General features: G+C 42.6%; 1 protein-coding gene across 8 annotated transcripts in view; it reads left to right on the top strand.

Moving 5' to 3' along the window:
* Positions 1–18,990, top strand: part of eps15l1a (epidermal growth factor receptor pathway substrate 15-like 1a) — a 128,208-nt gene that overhangs the window by 96,772 nt on the left and 12,446 nt on the right. For 4 of the 8 annotated variants that reach the window (XM_042342647.1, XM_007901057.2, XM_007901056.2 and 1 more), the window contains exon 23: positions 12,677–12,882. The exons of 2 other annotated variants lie outside the window; for them this stretch is intronic. In XM_042342647.1, coding sequence (XP_042198581.1) covers positions 12,677–12,882 — 206 coding nt within the window. The remainder of the gene's footprint in view (positions 1–12,676; positions 12,883–18,990) is intronic. 2 more of the 8 variants (XM_007901060.2, XM_007901059.2) reach the window with 2 other exon arrangements.

Genomic DNA, 18,990 nt, shown 5'->3' with positions numbered 1-18,990 from the left:
GAAGATGTGATGAGATGCCATATCAAATGCTAGATTATTACATATATTAAATATGTAATGTAATTTCACGTCAGGACCTCCTCCCGACGTGAAAGGCGCTCAATAAATGGAATCTTGTTGTTGTTGTTGTTGTTAAATATATTGTAGCTTGCTTTTTGATGCTTTCCTAGGTTAGTGTCTCAAGTTAACCTGTATATTGAGTGTCAGTGAGAAGGAAAGCCTGGGATACTACTCTTTTCCTGAGTCAGTGTACTGGTCGGCTAATAGCCCTGTCCTGAGTTTTACTGGTTAGGGATTGGCATTACCCTGGATGAGTACTCAGTTGTACAGATGAATTCTATTTGACAGAAAATAAACGCACATGTGAATTGCAAGAGTCTTAAACATAGAGGGGAGATACAACAGCAGCAATTTTCTTTCACATAGCACCGTTCATATATGATAATAACATCTTGGAGCACTTAGGGGGAGTCACCATAAGCGAGGTCATAGAGGTAGGTTTTAAATTGGGATTTAAAGATAGAAGGGGTGAGGTGGAGGGATAGAGACAGGAGGGGTGGGGGGAGTTCCTGAGGTTGGAAGCGTAATGACAAGCGTCGCCGCAGATAATGGGTGGGGTACAATCTGTGTTAGCTGAAATTATTTGTGTGTACATCCTGTGTTAGATTTCTTGTGTGATACAGAAACATGGTGCCCAGACAGCAGGATTTCAATAGTTAAAGGAAAAAGATTCACCTGTTTTGATGACGAATGAGAACTACTGTATATTTTAAGATTCCGTTTTTTTTTGCTGGGTCCCACCCGTGGGACTCAGAACGTGACATCGGTGCTGCCACCAGGGGCTGTCCAACCCCACAGAACCGTTGAATAAAGCGCTCCGGGGACTCTTATCCAACATAAAGGGCACTATATAAATGCAAGTTGTTGTTGTTGAATTCAGGAACTAATGGGAAAAGGGATCACCAACCATGATCTAGTTCTTACGTTATGTGTTGTCAGCTCACTAGCAGCACTTTCACTGTCAGAGTGCACCGATTTGTGCAGCAGATGAGAAACTGATAACTAGCAGTGTCTTGTCATGTGTAAAACGTGGCTAAAAGGTGCTGCAACAACACATCCCGTGGCACATTCTGCTCATCACATTTGGATTGATGTGTAACAGCAACAAAAACAACAACAACAAATTGCATTGGTAAAGCACCTTTAACGTTCAGGAGGATATAAAGGAGAGATATCAGAGATAAAAAGCACCGAAATCTTCCAAGGATCACTGCTGAAATTAGGAATCCACAATTGGAGCAAGGAAAACAAAAACCAAACTCTGCCAGTGGTCCTAGATTATTCATGGCTATCTTTATGCCTGGAATCATAGAATGTTTACAGCACAAGAGGTCCTTCTGTGGCTGTTCTGGTGATCGCTGCCTCGGGAACCTAATTACTTTACTCCCATACCCCTGCTTTCTTCCCGTATGATTTCCCGGTAATATTATTGTCGATTATTTTATCCAATTCTATTAATTATTTTTAAGTTGGAAGATGATGGAAGTCTCCCCTTGTTCTCTTACTTTGTTTATTATTATTTGCCAATTGAAATGAAATGAACATGTTCAGTACGTTGCTGTATGATGTCCTCCCGACGTGAAAGGCACTATACAAATGTAATTTTGTTGTTGAGTAAGTACATTGTACAACTCACCTGGTACAAAATTGGGTGCGGTATCCCTCAGACACTTGATATCACACTGTTTGCCGATTACACTTACTCTTGGCCAACCGCTGGTTCACTGAACACATTGTTCATCGATTCTGCATTAATAATAATGAAATATCTCCTCCAGCAATTCGAGACCCTGTGGGTGGTTGACCACCTTGTCTGGCTTATCAGTACAGCTTAGAGATGTGGACATGTCCTCAGACCCGGAAGTTAAATTCCCCAAAGGTAGGACCACCATCTAGCTGGATATCTACCCTATCCATCCAACTTCCCAAAAGATTTTGCAGCTCCAAAACACAATCCTTTGGGAAGTTGGGTAGAATAGATAGATTGATGGTCTTAATTCCTGCCTGGATCTGTTACTATGATATTAAATAACAGTCTACATCAGAGCTGCATTAAAGCACTTGGCCAGGGAATGGTGCACAGCTCAGGGGAACAGAACTTAAGAATGATGAGCTGAGTCGTGCAATGTTGAGCTTTGAAAACTGTCTAATTTCAGTAGTCCTGCAGGTGCTGTACCTAGAGTTCAAAGCATTCATCACTGGTTGCTGTCCAGTCATACCAGCACAACTGTTTCATTATACATTACTGATCATTGAAGCTTTCTTGCACAGATGCTTCAACTGGCAACAGTTTAACTTGCAGTATTTCCTTTTCTTGGTTTCTTTACAAGTTTTAGTGGCGTCAGTAAAATAGACTTGCTAAATAAGGTGAAATCTTCCGTTTGGTGTGAATGAATGGCCGTTAATCTGTTGAGTCATGAATTGGTCAAATACTTGTTAGTTGGAAATGCAGTATTATTCCTAAGTTTCATCTACGTCAATGACCTAGATGTGTTGATGTGATTGCCACTCATAATAAACTAGCAACGGCTGAATCTTTGTCCCTGTCATCTTAGAACTGGTGCCTTTGAAGGTTTTGTTGTGTAACCTTCTGTATTGAATACAAACGTACTTTTTAATTACGTCCACATCATCTCCTTTTTTATTTTCAAGGATTTAAGTGCCTTCTGCTTTGTAGTACAGATGGAAATTAAAGCCTTCCCACCCCCCCTCCTCATCCACCGCCATTTCACACCACGCTGCTATTTCAAAGAAACGTGAAAAAAAATTGGCCATTCACTTCATGGCTATTTGCGGAACATTACTCTGCACATTACTTTGCAAAATTGGCCTCCTCATTCGCCAGTTTACAGTAAATCCTGTGATGTGAAAGAGGCTATATCAATCGCAAGGATTATTTATCCTTTCATAATACCCAGCCTACCTCAGCATCTTCCCATCATAGCAGCAAACTATTTCTTAAATGATCACCTTAAATCAGACGAGCTTGTGGGCCTAAACTAAGAAGTTGCATTAAGCCTGCTTTTCAAAGCACTTTCAACTTTGCTTTAAACAGTCAACTTAAGTTTAGACTTTGTTGAGCCCATAATTTCGAATTGCTGGATTGTAGAGTGAATATTTTGTAATTTGTTCAAGCGAGTTCATATTCTAACCATAAACCACTCCAGTTTCATTCCTGTGGCTTTAGTTCTCTGAACTTCCTCAAGTAGCTTTCAGCCTTATTCCTCCCACTCATTTACGATTCAGTTTATTATGGGCATCCTTTGTGATGATATCTTTAATTTGAAACATTGGGGAGATGTGAACATCGTGTGTTTCTACACTAACCACTTTTATTGTCCTCTTGTGCTCCCATGGTTTCAACAACAATTTATATTTCTTTAGCACTTCTCACGTCAGCTGGATGTTGCAAAGTGCTTCACACAGTTGACTAGACACCCGAGCTAAAATTACACACAGGTGTTTTTTTAACCTAACTGTCCTGATTTGTGAAAGAAATTCAATCTGTGGGCGTGGTATTTTTTTTTAACCTGGAGCAAGGAGGAAAATCCAACTAAGAATTGATGAAGAATCTCTTAAATAGTCAAAACATAATCATGTTAACTGTCTAGGTCGTGGAGCTATCTTAGCAGTTATGCAGCCAATTCCCCAATCGCTGTAATACGCAACAAAAAATGGCAACTGCCTTTTGTGTCTCGTTATTTCCGAATGCAGCTGGCACTATGTGTTCGCATTCTGTGGAGTGACTCTTTGACTCCAGTAAATGGGGTCCTGACACTCTGTACGTGTGTCAAGACATGCAGGTTAGAAGCTGGAAATCGGATCTTAAACTAATATCAAATCATGCCTCTATGAGAATGTTTGAAAGTGATCAGATAACATTTTGAAATGTCTATCTGCCAAGTTGTCATTAAAGCATGCCTGCAATCTGGTTACATGATGATTCTATCTCTTCTCACCATCCTTTCATCACTTTCCTTCTGAAAAAGGAGGCTAATGGTCTCTTTGGGCAATTTCAGTGAAGCCAAATCAAGTTCAACAATCGGTTTGCTGTCCGGGAGTTCAATGCTGTGTTGTACTAAAGCGCGTGTGTGTGTGTGTGTGCGCATCACTCTCTCTCACTCTCTTTTCACTTGCCTGTACCCAAGAGAGCTGAATTTCGGAATTAAAATGTTCGTGCAACTTCTTTGAGGTTCAGATTTGTCTGCTAAGCATTACCTTGAACATTCTGACCAGGTGGGTTGGGTTGCTCAAAGAGGAATGAAAATCCTATCTTACAAACTGGATGCTTTCTTGCAAAGTGTTTTTCATCTGCTTAAAAATTGAAGCCTCGGGTCCTGTGGTTTTGGTGTACCAACACAGTAGGGGTTTAAAGCTTCTGTGGCTTTTCAGGGTACTTGCGTATGTGCACTCACTAAGTGAGCTGCCTTGTGACAAACATTCTTGTTCCACACAGTGGCTTGTGGCAAATATTTTCAAGTAACTGACAAAAGGTTTCAATTTGAAGGTAGCCTGGATAACGTCAGCTTGTTTGTTTTTCAGAGGTGTCTTTGTGGGTGTAACAGTTTTGCAGGGCCTTTTTCCGCTGGTTTTTTGAAAAAAAAGTTGAAGAAAACAATTCTGCCCATTTGAATTCCACCTGCTGTACCTGCTGTGCGTTTGTGTGTGTGTCTGTATGTGCGTGCTTCAAAAAATGCAAAACACAAAAGGCAGAATGTGCAACTTCAGCAGCAGGAACTGGGTGGGGTACAAGGGAACCCATTAAAAACGAGACAGAGTTGAATGTGAGGAACATTCCTTAAAAAATGGGCACTTGGGGTGAGGCACTCAATGAGTGTAGCTGATGCTTGCGGAACTTGTTCCCTGAACAAGTCACTGCTGCAGGAAGATGCTTTGGGGAGTAAAAGGTATTTCCATGCTCCTGCAACTAAAGAGCTTTGTGAAACAGACACCATTTCAGTCATTCCTAGGGTGTCCCCGTTGGCTGCCAACATCTGAATTCCTCTGCTCTGCCTGAATCCATGCAGTGTTGGCTCTCGGTGGCGCTGCTGCTCGATTATCTGCTCTCAACTTGTGTTACTCACCAGATTTTACATTCTCGCTGAAATCTTTTCTGGGTTTAATCTTTACTCATCCCACTGACTTCAGTCGTTGCTGATATTTTTTTCTTTGACTATTGCTTAGTCCTGTTGTGTGTTCCTGGACATTCCTCTGTGTGTTTGTGTGCGTGTCCTCTCTGGATGTACATGCACATTTTGTGGGGTGTGGGGTGGGTTTTTTTAAGATGAGTGTGCGCTCCTTTTTATGTGCTCACTTCTCCCAGGCCAACAGAATAATGGTGGTTATCACAGTTGGAACAGTTTAAACTCTATGGTGGAAAGACCTTTTTCTTAAAAAAGTAACAGTTGAGCAGAAAGGATGTTTGTCATACAGTTAAAAAAGCTTAGCATTGCTTTATGATAAACACTGCCAATCAGAGGGAGCACTTGTCAGTTTATCATCCTGTTATCAATGCGAGCAGACCATAAGCAGATAAAGCTCAATGCACCTGAACACTTGAGATTTCAATCTCCGCACTTCTATCTTTCTGTTTTGGTTGTTTTCCACTCCCTGTACCGTTTCATCAGTTCCCTGTAAAGATTTATCAGTACCACGTAGTTCCTTTGGACAGAATATTTTTAAATAGTTTCATCAAATTTACTACGATAAAGTAATGGGTATTTTTTCACAATTGCACATACCAGAGTCACCTGCTGAAAGATTTGATCTGAGTGTCACTGTGCTGATTATGTGTCAGTAACATTGGTTTGATTATGGATGAGTGACCAATGCCTAAATCCTCTGCTGGAAGTTGTTTTGAAGATGCAGATATGTTATTGATCTAGAGAATGAAAGACTGTGAGCCACTCCATTAAATACGATACAGCACAAGCAGTGAATCCATACGTCACTGTTAGCAGCATGTGATCTTACAGCAAAGAAGCCCATTTGGCCCTTTGTCCTGGCTCTTTTTAAGAACAATCCTTTCAGTCCCATTTATTTGCCTTTTCCCCAGAAGTTTTTTCCTTCTAAGATATTTGTCTGCAACAACAACAACAAGATTACATTTGTATAGCGCCTTTCACGTCGGGAGGACGTCCCAAGGCCCGGACAGAGTACAGCATTTCAGACCTTCCTTTTGAAAGATAGGATGGATTCTGCCTCAACCACTGCTTCTGGCAATACTTCCATATACTAACTGCCCTTTGCTTGAAAAAAAATTATCCTAACCTCCCCATTTGCGCAGTTGCTAACTAGGAAGTTATCGGCTTGCTTTATGAGCAAAACAAACAGTGGAACCTTCTTCCCCCTTTCCCACCTCGCCCCCTCCCCCGACCACCCAGTGACAGTCTTGATGGATTGGCAATAATTGAGGTGGAGAGGAAAGTAAATAAAAAGTAAAAAAAAATTAAAAATAGTAATAATTTGGTCACTCAGTCCACAACTGTTTGTGGGACACTGCTGTGCGCAATTGGCTACCGTGTTTCACCCACAAAATAAACAGTCACTATACTTTACAGTATATTCTGTGAAGTGCTTTGAGACATAAGGTGCTAATCAAATGCAAGGACTATTATTATTTCTGATCAGTGACTCATCAACCACAGCTGGCTGGCACTAATCTCTGTATGGCACTACTACTATTCTCAGACTTGGTCTACACTTTGGGTGAATGGAGTAATGGGGTAGGGGGATGAGTCAACTGGTGGGCGATGAAGGAGGTGGTTGGGGGAATGAAGAGGGTCTGGTTGTGGTGAGGAGAGAAACAGGGAGAGCGCAGTGAGAGTAGTGGTAGGGGCTGGGGGGAAGGAGAGTGACCAACTTCTGTTTCGCCCACAAAATATACAGTCAATTCACTTGACAGTATATTCTGTGAAGAGTTTTGAGACACCTCGAAAACATGGTAAATGCAAGGATTATTATTATTTTCCATTACTAGTTCCTTCAGAGATGGTAATAAGAGTGGCATCGGAGGGCACTTTAACCTGGAAGATGCTCTATATTTCCCAGTATGTATGTGGGCTGGAAACTGAGTTGCATGCTGGGCATTAAGTGGAGAGCCAGTTCCAACACAAACTGCTGCATAACCCCAATTTTATTTTATTGCTGACAGTTTGGTAAAATACATATGGCTGTATGTTTATACGAACATGATAGTGTGCTATTATGCACCTGAGTTTACAGTAAGTCTCCCTGAAGTTTGGCTTGGTTATAATCACCGGGCACTTTGCCAGACAGTAAGTCAGCAGGCACCATAATAGACTGATGTCAGTTTCACAGTCAAATTGTTACTCAGGGAAGCCGTACATTAAATCATGAAGGAGTGCATTAAGACTGAGGAATTTAGTCTAAACCGCATGATAAACACAAGTACTAAGACTTCAGTGGACAGGGTCACCAATAATTAGAGTATCACAGAGCTTATTTTTAATGGTTCTTTTTAGATTGTAATCTTCCTGTCTCAAAAAGCACGACTGTTCTCTCGCTGAGTCAAAAGCATGTGTTTATCATGGGTTTGTACAGAGTGTTCAAGCAGTGAAAATTCTGCCGTTTGCCTCTCCATGATGGAGTGTCACATGGTGACTTACTCTTATGCTGTTTGAGTAGTTGAAAAAAAATCAGAATTTCACGTTTCCGATTGCTGTTTTGGCTCGGACTTTTTTCTAATACGGTTTATGCTTAGAAATGTAATATTGGGTGTTTTTTTTTTAAGTGAACCCACAGCTATGTAGAACTATTAGATTTAAAGTACGTTTATAAAACGGTTCAAAAGGAGTGGTTTAGCTGCTTTCGCAATGAGGTTTGAAACAGCCTGTGGCTTTGGAGCACGTCAAGCAGGTACAATTACCCGTTAGCAGCATGTTGCCTCAGCGCTGTGTGTGTTTGAACACCGCTCATCTCATCCTCCACCCCTTCCCTGCTAAACACATCTGCTGCTGTTGCTGCTGTTGGGGAAGTGATTCTACTCTGACCTGAAATGTGCTGTTTGTGAATTGATTTGTTTTTCTGGGCAACAGCCAAGTTTATGTTGTGCAATGGGCACCCGGAGTAATTCTAATGTTCCACGTGTGATAAAGTGATTAGTCAAGCCCTCTCTCTCCCACCCCCGTGACATTTTTTTTCTTGCACCCATCATGAGCACTACTGTGGCCTATCCCCTCAGCCCAGGACTCCTGTCTGCAGTGGTTAGAATTTGAGAAGGACCCATTTGCTCTTTATCCTCACTCCACAGGGTTCAACAGAAAATTTAAAATTACCCGTTAGCTACATGTTGCCTGTCAGATCAAATCCTTTGCTGGTAACTGAGTTGCTGGTCACTGTTCTAGGCTGATGATAGAGCCGCTCAGTCGTTGCTTGGATTGTTAATCTTTGTTGTTTTTTTCACACTGCTTAAGATAAACAGGATTTGACATGGATTTACCGTTAGCTGCAAATGGAGATTGTTTGCCTTAGGCTGCGTCCCTTGAATCATGATGATCTGATTCAGGTTTTTTCATTTGAAACTTGCAACTGCTACTTTTCAAGGGCATGTTGTTGAGCTTCTCAGGAGCGTGAATTAAAATGAGTCACTTGCTGATGAAATAACCTCAGAGTGCTATTAGAATGAATAGGAGGCTTCCTTCCTATATAACGGCTGTGCCCCCCCCGGCACCATGAGAAAGTGTCATGGTTCCCACAATGAACGTGAGCTTCCCTTCTACACGTCAGCCGTAACACAATGCAGCCAGGGAACGTGCTCACAGTCTTGTGGGAAAGACTGCTTTCCTTTAACATATTGGGAAGATTTTTATTTTAAAAAGAAGTTATTTGTGCCCTTCATACACTGCATGTATGTTTTCCATTTGAGAAGCTGACAGACAATTCACTGCCTCACCTTAGGCGGTCCAGCTTTTAGGGTATCTGCCCCACCCTCTGGAACTCCATCCTGGCATCCTTTTGACTTTCCCCTTCCCTTGCCTCCTTCAGTGTCCGTCTCAAGCCCTTTCCTCTTTGACCTCGCTTTCAGCCATCTTGCTTCCACCCCATTGGCCCATCCTCGCTTGGCCCCCAACCCCAGCTTGGCTGCAAACCATAGAATGTCCAGCAGCTCGGGACTACCTCCTGAGGTGAAAGGCGCTTATATAAATGTGAATATTGTATTTATATCTGGTGAGCGTCTCAAATAAAGGCAGAGTGCAAGCCCGTGGTAGAGGGAAGGAGCTCGGAGTTGATGGGATGGAGGGAGTTGCCAGAGGAATAGATTTGCAAGAGATTGATGAGGTGGGGCAAAAATACAAGACAAGCTAAGGACAAGTATTTTAAAGTTGATCCGCTGGGGTTTAGTGAGCCATTGGGCAAGTATTGCGGTGGTGGACGTATGGAGCTTGGTGCTGGAAAGGATGTGGACTTAAAAGTTCTGGATGACCTGGAACTTGTGTAGGGTGGAGCTGGCGAGGCTGCTGAACAGAGTATTGGAAAAGTCGCGTCTGGAAGTGACAAATCTGTATATAAGAGTTTGACCTGCGGGGGTGGTAAAACCAGGCGGAGATGACAAAAGCAGACAATCAGAGCTCGGGTGGAAGCTTTAAACTCGAGTTGAAGGTCGAGCAAAACATTAAGGTTCTGCACAGGCTCCGTGTTCAGAATGGACAACCAAAGAGGCTGGTATGTTCATACTACTCTCTAGGAACTATCACAGGTCTCTTGCTGAATATATTCTTTACCAATGCTACGTACTGATTACACACCAGGCCAGATTTAGCAAGCACACTACATATGTGATATAACTGGTATTTTGTAGTACATCTGTCAGTATTGTACAAAAGCCTTAAATTAGTTGGAAGAAGTGGGCAGTAGCAAACACGTTGTTAAATTGGACTCTGAGTTTATGCCAAGCTCTCTGGTCCTGCAAGAATCGGCCAATGTCCCCTGGATACGGGTTGTAAGGGAAATCATCAACACACTGCACCCACGTACATCTGTAGCTTATCAAGGAATAAGAAGACATGCAGGCATTCAAGCCCACACACATTTAGTTGCCTTGTGTAGTAGGTCAGGTTTGGTGCAGTTGGACAGCACGTGTTAAAGTACATCCCTGCTTGATTGTAGTGATACAGAGAACTCCAAGCTACTTACTTAGCATTGGGTTGTAATTACACAATCGCATATCATGCAGCACCCCTCACAAATTCTGGGACAAATTCCTATTGTTCCTTTGCTGATGCTGTAGATTTCTTCAAACAAAATGCATTGCAGTGCTCTGAGCTGGATGTGGCTTCCATCCAATTTAACGTGGATCAGCCCTGAATTCAAACAGCACCGCAAAGTGGAACTGATGGACATGGAAAAATAGAATGAAAAAGAGAATTTTAAAAAAATGGTGTTTTCCCAGAAAACTACAGAAACATTTGGAGTGAAAACATAAAAATGTGATACCAAGTTACCCCCCCAGCTTTGACTGCAAACCCAGATACCTCCTCTAAGGTTTCAGTTTTCTTTTTCCCACCGTCAAACGAACAATCTTCACCTTGCCACTCATGTTGTGAAAGGAAAGATGGGCAGAGAAATAGAATCAAACCCAGCAAAACCTATGTATTTTACATTTTTTTTAAAAAAAACTTCCCAATTGTAAGGAAAAACAAAGTGGTGCTGCGAAGCACAGAGTGATCACACTCTCTCCCACCATTTTAGAAGTCCCGAATTGAAGAATAAAGTCACTGTGCTGCAGTTTTAAATATTTATTTTCAGGCGCCAGGAAAGCACAACATTTAACACATGAAAAGAAGAAAAAAAGATTTTCTATATTTCTCCTAAAGGGAACAGTGTATACAGGAGAGCTGGGACATGGGGCTGCTCAACACACCTGACAATGTGCCATTTGACCCATTCTGGTGTCCTCTTGACATCCTCAGCATTTGTTAGTGAAGCTACAGATAGGGAAGTGGCTGATTTCAGTCAACCTAGCTCAGTTGGGTAGCATTCCCACCTCAGGTGGTTTCGGGACCCATGTTGGGTCTTTGAGGTGATCGTCTAGTTGAATGCACTGCTAGAGGAGGGGTCCATTGTCGGAGGAACCATCTTTAGGATGAGACTTTAAGCTGAGGTCCAGTCTTCCTGTTCAGGTGGACAGTAAAAGATCCCATGGCGCTATTTGAAAAGAGAATGGAGTTTCTCCAAGTGTCAATTCAGGAGCAATGCCTGTGCTCTGTTTGCCTTCTCTTCCTAGCGACACGGGTCATTGCTTGGACATTTGTGGCCAGGCTCCCACATTCCGACCTGTACATTGTGTTGCGCCATTGTGGAACCAGCTACTTTTTTTAAATGTATTTTTTTTTAATTGTGTGCTTAGTCTTTAACTTGGAATGGTGTCTTCCCAGATTCTAGCACCTCATATGAAATATAAGTGACATAGACAGCCATGTTCTTCTGTTGAAAGGGGCAATTGACAACTCAATCTCATAGCAACATTAATGGGAATGGATTTTACTGTTTGTTTAACCCCCCCCTTTATTTCTGCAGGTGACTCGGTTTTCAACCAGCTTGTTTTATATTTGAAATTTGTGAATATGTTTAATCCTGCAAACCTTTGACAAAGCCTTCCCCCCCCACTGCCCCCTTCCCTCTCTCGCTCTCCTGTTCTCTCTCTTTCTCTCTTTCTTTGTCTCCTGTTCTCTCCCCCCCCCCCCCCCCCCCCTCTCTTCCCTCCCCCTTTCAGAGGAGATTTGCACAATAAGTTGAACAATAACATACGTACATGTGATTTGCGAAGGCTCACGAGCCTTCCAGTTGTCCTCTGCCACAGTACAGGCACCGTGTGTCATTGCCGTTCGATCATACCTTTGTTAATTCTGCAGAGCATTGCCTGTTCCTGCTTACATGTCAGGATATGAAGAGCCTGCTACAAGTTTGCTGTTCGCAAATGTTGCCTGCACATTTTAGGCTGGCATCAGTAACCTTGCAAGGACGTAGCGTGCTACTTCGCATTTGGCCAACATTTCCGCAGCATGTTTTTTTCAGGTGTGATCGAACGCAAAATAACATTTCTTGTGGTTCCATTTTCTGAAAGACAGATTAACCTCTTCACCGCTTCTGTTTTTTTGGGGGGGTGGGAGGGGGTGACATTAGGATCCTTTTTTTTTGGTTGACACAAATAGTAGAAGCTTTTGCATCTGCGTGCATGGCCTTCTGTAAATTGAGTGTTTGCATAACATCAAAATCAAAGTTGATTCTATCCTCAGGGCAACCTCCTCCTATGTTTCTACCAATTCTCTCTAACCTAGCCTGGCGTTGCATGAACTATGAGGAGGCATTTGGCCTCTACTCAATGCCTGTCCACAGCTGCGCAGGCGAGATTGGCAATTCATCGGAATGGGGAAATCAAACGTAAAATGCAATTGAGCTTCTTACTCCAATGCATTGGGACACCAATAAGCAACACTGGCCCAGAATTCTAGGTCCAAATGCCCCCAATGAGATTAGTAATCCAAAGAAAATGGGACACTTGATGCTGCTGGTGAAGTGGTTAACGACCTTACCTTACCTGACCTTACCTTACTTCCTGGTGGGGAAATAATTCTGTTCTTTCTAAACTTTCTAGGTAAAAGTACCCCTGTAAACAGGCCCGGCTCGGCCGATTCCGCCAAGTCCCACGATCCTTTCCAGCCCTCTGGCGCTGGTGACGGTGATCCATTTCAGACTAAAAAGGGGTTTGTCGACCCTTTCATCGGTAAAGATCCTTTCGCGCCTACTTCCTCAAGTAAAACTTCTAAAGACTCTTCTTTGGGTTTTGCAGACTTCAGCTCTGTAAGTTGAGATCAGTGATACTCTTATCTGTCCACAATCACCTGCCCCCTCCCGTCCCCTTCCCCACTCTGCTAGTACAATCATTCTACTAATGCCTACTGCCGGAACGTCCTCACCAGCTTCTCTTGCTATTCTTTGGAAATCATGCTAGCCATTTCTCCATAACCCTGGCTTCTATTTGTTTCCAGTCATTTCCTCTTTTCTATTTGTTTATAGCGGGGAAAGAACCAAATCTTGCAAGCAGTGGAAATCTGATCACTTGGAACCTTACCAAATCTCCAGTGGAAGTTGCCACAGTGGAATAGTCAGGGAAACCTGGTGACCACTGGGCAGCAGATCAAAAAATATAACTATTAAAGGAGCTAAAATACCACTGATTCCAGTCATCAAAAAACCCCTTTGGATATAACCATTTGTAATACCATTGACTATATTGAAATGGTTATCTTCCCATTGTGCGGGTTGCTGGTTATATTTTAGATTTGGCAATGGATAATGTTAAACTTCTTATAATTCCCCCCCATTCCCCCCAATCTTCCCATTGTGCAGTCCTCGAGACAATTGACTTGATTGTGCTTCAGTCGAATTGCTTCCTGTAACATCCAGCTGGTGCATGCGAGGCATCAATGGTGAATTGGACATTTTTTCTAACCTGTGTCAGTAGTATCACTACTCAGCTCTCAGTCCTGAGTGTATTGCGCCTGAACTTGGTGTGCATTAAAATGTCCTATCTGTTTATTTTTGTTCTTCTAAAGCGAGTGAATAATATGGTGTGTGTGAATCATGAACTGGACCAAGACAATGAGAAACATGGCAAGAACGGATCCCAATGGGGAGATGGAGGGGGGGGGGATATACCATGTCTGCCTTATAACATTTATAACAGCAATCTCCAGCAATGGGAAAATAGAATTTCCCCGTTGGGGAAACTTGCCATGTTTTTATGTTGGTTCAGTGTGCAAGAGTCGTTTCAGCTACTTGTGTTTTTCTTTTAAGAGATATGTTTGTCTGCATGGAACACAGCACTTGTGTTTCCTTAGGATTGCCCGAACCAGCTGTATTTTGCCATGTCATTTTTAGTTAGTGTTTTGCTACAGTTATTTTGGGTGTGTTTGCTGGTCATCTGAGTGTTGTTATTTCATTGACTCTTCAAAGAGAAAGCTAACCAACAAACATATTCTGTTTGTAATGTTGAACTCCAATTGAAAGAGAAATCCCTATGTTCAATAATTCAATAACAACTTTCAAAAGGCAATTAGATAGGTCCTTGAAAACAAAAAAATTGCAAGGATATGGGAAAAGAGCGCGGGAATGGGACTGATTGGGTAGCTCTTCCAGTGAGCCGGTACAGGCATCATAGGCCGATGGCCTCCTTCTGTGCTATAATATTCTATGATTCACCTTTTCACTTGCTATAAGCAAAACATTTGGCTTTGACTGATCTCCCATTTTCAGCCTGAGGTGGCAGCAGTCAGACCTGGTCCTGAAGCAATTGGTATCAGGAAAGTGATTGGTCATTCCCACTTACAGCTTCTTTTCCTGCTTTGAGGCATTCCCGTACAGCAGCCTAAAGAAGGATGGCTCAATTCACGCAGTGGAGCTGAAAGACAGTTCAAATACCAGTGAGCCAGTGTATTTTAACCTGCATCCCAGCACAGGAATTGTGGACTTCTGCTGGAACTACAAGTGACTACTTTGTAGGAACTTTCAGACTTTATTTAGGTGATTGTTGGAAAGGGAAGCTTTCACAGTGAGATAGATATTAACACCCATTGATGCTAATCAGTTTCTCTTTTCGAGAGTTTTGAAACGTGATCATCCCATTCTGATTTCTTTCCCCCTCCTCCCACATCTTCCTTGAAAGTGGTGGCTCAGGCTGTGTTATCTTTCTTGGATGCCAACTCTCTCGCAACTCTCCACTACTTCACCCTGTGATTATTATACCCGGTCTGTCATCTTAGAACAAGAAGGAGACCAGAATAGAACATAACACAGACTATTTAACCAATTGTTCCTGATCACTCTGGGTTATTGTGTATTAATACAAGGTTATGTTAGCGTTGGGTTTAGCTAACCCTAACGTAACCCTCCCCTCCCCCCCACACCACCATCCACCCTTGGTTTAAGAGCCGAGTGGTTTAGAGGGATTGGTGTGTGACACCGGTGGGAAATGCTATTTCCTTATCCTCTACCATTGCGGCTCCATCCTTCAGGTGAGATACAAAAGATGAGATCCTGTCTACTTGTTCTAGTGACTGACAAAGATCCTACAGGTAAGAGTGAGCTTCAGTCTCCAGGTTAATCTATCCATCAAGGAGAGCTTCCTTGTACTTTGATTACGCAACAGGCTCAGCGCAAAGCTACTGTGACCCAAAATAATAATAATAATTCTTGCATTTGATATAGCGCCTGAAATAGTCAGATATTTACACCAGAGCCTTTTGCTAATCCCTTTGACAGCTGAGTAGTTGGGTAATTTATAAATGGTCTTTTTCCCTGTGATACCAATAATGACAGTTGGAATGAGGATCTCTCTCATTTGAAAGGAAAAGGGTGATTTCTTTTGAAAGGCTGGTGTGAAATCGGTCCACATGAAACAGGTGGGTGTACTTCAGTGTTGGGATTTGTTCTGCATGGATTTCACAGGAGTCGTTAATGAGCCTTCCTTTACTGATATGTGCTTGGTTTGTAAAGGCAATGACGATTTTATCTGGAGTCTGAACTTGAAGCTGTTCTTTCAGTCCTATTGTGATCCAAATGTAATGCATTCAACTTTAAAACTAATAGTTTATCTTGGGAGCATTAGGCCAGTCTTAATACAGTTTGACATGGGAAGACCTTTTGGAGGTATGTTAGTTGCTAAATAGGATACTGGAAATTCGGAAAAATGCTTTGAGATACATCAAAGCAGCAGCGTAGGAAAATGTAGTATTAGGGTTGTGAGTGTAATTTTAGGACAAGAATCAGTAAGTTTTTGTTTACCCCGAGGGTAATCAATAGCTAGAACAGGCTTCTAGGAAGCGCAACTGAGGCCAAAACAGCTTGGTGCTCTAAGGGGAAGAGTTGGCATTCTGGAAGTATGAGATCAAATGGATGATGTGCCTTCTTCACCACAACAACACTTGTGGAGTATTAGAACCTGGGTTTAAATTTGTGTTGGACTGATGGGCTGAAAGTCTGATCGGTTAGCTGTAAGAGTTCTGGGTGAAATAATTTTTTCAACCCAATTCCTCGTGCTTTTACAACGGGGAGGGGAAATTGGGCTAATGTATTTTTGAGGTTGGGACAGAGTAGTGGGAGCTTTTGCTGTGCATCGGCATGTAGTGCACCTAAACTAGGGAATAGGTGAGGCTAACACTAGGAGTCTTTACAAACTAAGTGTTCCATATCCCCATCCCAAACATCCCTGATCATGAGTGCAAAATTCACTCATATATATAAAAAAAGTTTGAAGCAATGATGTATCTCCAATCCTGAGTGAGTCGATTGATGGGCAGAAATTGTGCAGTGATGCATTTTTCCTGAATTATAGAGCAGACGTTTCCTGACTTGGGAGCGAGTAAAGAGTTGGAAGAAGAGACGTTATAGTTTGAGTGAGAAACGTCCTAGAATAAGATTTGTTTTTTGAGGCTGAGTGGCACCCAGGAGATCACATAAAACTAGAAGAGATGGTCGTATTGGTTGCCAGATGGCTCAGCTTCCAGTGTGCTGCTCTTCGGAGGACCTGGGATTGAGTCTTAACTTCGGTCCGTGTCCTGTGCTAATGGCTCCTGGTAGTGACAGGAGCTCTCCTTCGGACACTTTGTTAAGTGCAGGTCCTGTCTGCCTCCACAGATGGACAATAAAGATTCACAGCTTCAATAACAAAGAACGTAGACTAGCTAGCCTGGTGTCCCAGCCAATTTATCTTTCTGTGTGTCTATCCGTGTCTCTCTCACTCTCTCTTTCGCTGGGAATCTTTTGTTTGTCCCATTGCATTCTCTGCATGTTATGCGGGTTTTCTTCTCCTTGGCTCTCTCTCTCACTCTTATTCCCTTATTCTCTCCTCTCTCTCTCTCTCTCGCTGTATGTACCTGCCTGACAGGCTCTGTGTGGGTGGTGACTCTTTCTCCCTATTGTATGCAGTGTGAATTGGCACGGGTGAGTGGATTATGTTTTGCCTCTCTCCCCAACCACCCCCCACCCCTTCCCTCCCAGCAAAGAAAAATAAACCCATTCAGGATTTCCTCTGGGCTGTAATGTACACGGGGCATGATGCCTCACTCAAGCTGTGCCGTAAAAATAAAAGAAACATAATTGAAAATATACGCGAGGAAACATCCTGAAAAAGACTACAGACCTTATGAGCAGTTTCAAACTGAACTAAACTTGCCTGAAGCTATAGGCTATAAATTTCTCAACTTCTTTCTTCTTTCTCCCTCCCCCCAAAAAATGTTCTCAAGGGCAAGGGCCTAGTTCTGAACACCTATGCCAATGCCACTTTACAGTGGTTTCTGGGAAACATAAATTAGGCTGGGCTAATTTGCCCTTTAACCCTTTCGTAGTCTCATCCTCTCCCTCAGTCTTATCTTTGCTCTCTCTCTTTCTCTTCCTCCATCTCTCTCTCACTCTTGCAATTTCTCTTTCTCTGTGTCCCTCCCATGACTGCCTGTCTCACATGCTCTCCCTTCTGGCTGTCTGTGTGCCTGTGTTTGTGGGGCTTCTCTCTCGCTAAGTGTAGCTGCTTCCTCCCTCTGTTCCACCCACTCCCCATCTCCGTGTTGGAATGCCTACCCTTTGCTCAACACCACATTGATAGCACAGTCCAGGATAGCGATGCACAGAATGGAAGAATCACACGTGCATGAACCCACATCAAGCACAATGGCACAATGATTGGAAAAATGCGTTTTTATTTAAAGTTCTTTCCCGTTGTTTTGAGATATGTTCCTGTTAATTTGTTGTGAAGTTTATGGTTATTTAAGAGATGAGTGATTTGTGTTTTGTACATTTATGAACCTAGCCAAAAAGTGTGAAAACATGTATGTTATAGTGTGCACACAACCAACAAGTACTACTGTGAACCAAAACAAGGGCAACAAATAAAATACACGGCAGTGTCAACAAGGATGTAAACTTCCAACATTGTGACCCTAGGTGATGGTTATAATGTCTGTGATGTATTGAATTTATTGCTTTGTTTTTCAGCCCACTTGCTGTGATCCTGTTGCTCTATTTGCCAAAACCGCTTGTTCAATCTCCTTACGATTTCAATGAAACAAAAGATTGCGCAAATCATCTGGATCCTGTAAAAACATGGGGAGAGATTTTTCTTCTCTTCCCATCTCCCCAATAAATTCCTGGTTCTCCTTATTTGTTTAGTCTCCTGCAAATGTATAATTGGAATGTGAGTGGGGGGAGGGGAGCACGAGGGACCAGAATGTATTGCTATTGGGCAGCAGTTTTAGTTAGGTGCCCACCCCATCACTCCTCTGGGAAAAGACACAGGCTATTTTTCCTCAAACAAAGCCGTTTTTTTGTTGACTGATCTCAGCCCATCTTCCTGCCTCCTTAGCGTAGCCTTCAATCCCCAAAGCTGGTTTTGTCTTGAACCCATTTATTCTGTTTGCTTCAATGCCTTTTCTGGTAACTTAATCCATATGTTTGCAGAAATGCCACATTGAAAATGTCAGCGAGCTCAGATTTGTATTGCTATAAATATGAGGGTGTATTCAGCAGGAGGAAAAACGTTATAGTTCAAGATGGCCATTGGAGGCAGCTCCTCTCCTGGGTAGAGGGTCCAGGGGGGAGAGAGACTTTATGGTGGTGGGGTCCAAGTTTTGTTTATTTTCAGTCATGCTTTGGCATGCAAACAAACCATTTCTCAGTGCATTGTTGGCTCAGTTCATTTTGACTAGTTTCCAGTATGGGTTAAGTTACAAGTCTTGGAAACCATTGCTGCTTTTCTTTACTGAACTAAGATTTTGAGACCAGATTCTAATGGGATCCATGCAGATGATCAAGGTGATAGGGGGCCAGGGGGAGCCAAGGGGGAAGAGACAAATGTGTGAACTGCGAAAGTCATTTGATTTATTGACCATTGTGGAAAAATAGTTTATGGAGAAAGAA

Source organism: Callorhinchus milii, unplaced genomic scaffold (assembly GCF_018977255.1).
Source record: "Callorhinchus milii isolate IMCB2004 unplaced genomic scaffold, IMCB_Cmil_1.0 Scaffold21, whole genome shotgun sequence".
In the NCBI taxonomy this organism is placed as follows: domain Eukaryota; kingdom Metazoa; phylum Chordata; class Chondrichthyes; order Chimaeriformes; family Callorhinchidae; genus Callorhinchus; species Callorhinchus milii.
Note: the sequence above shows the minus strand (reverse complement) of the source record. Positions and strands in the feature narration are given on the sequence as shown.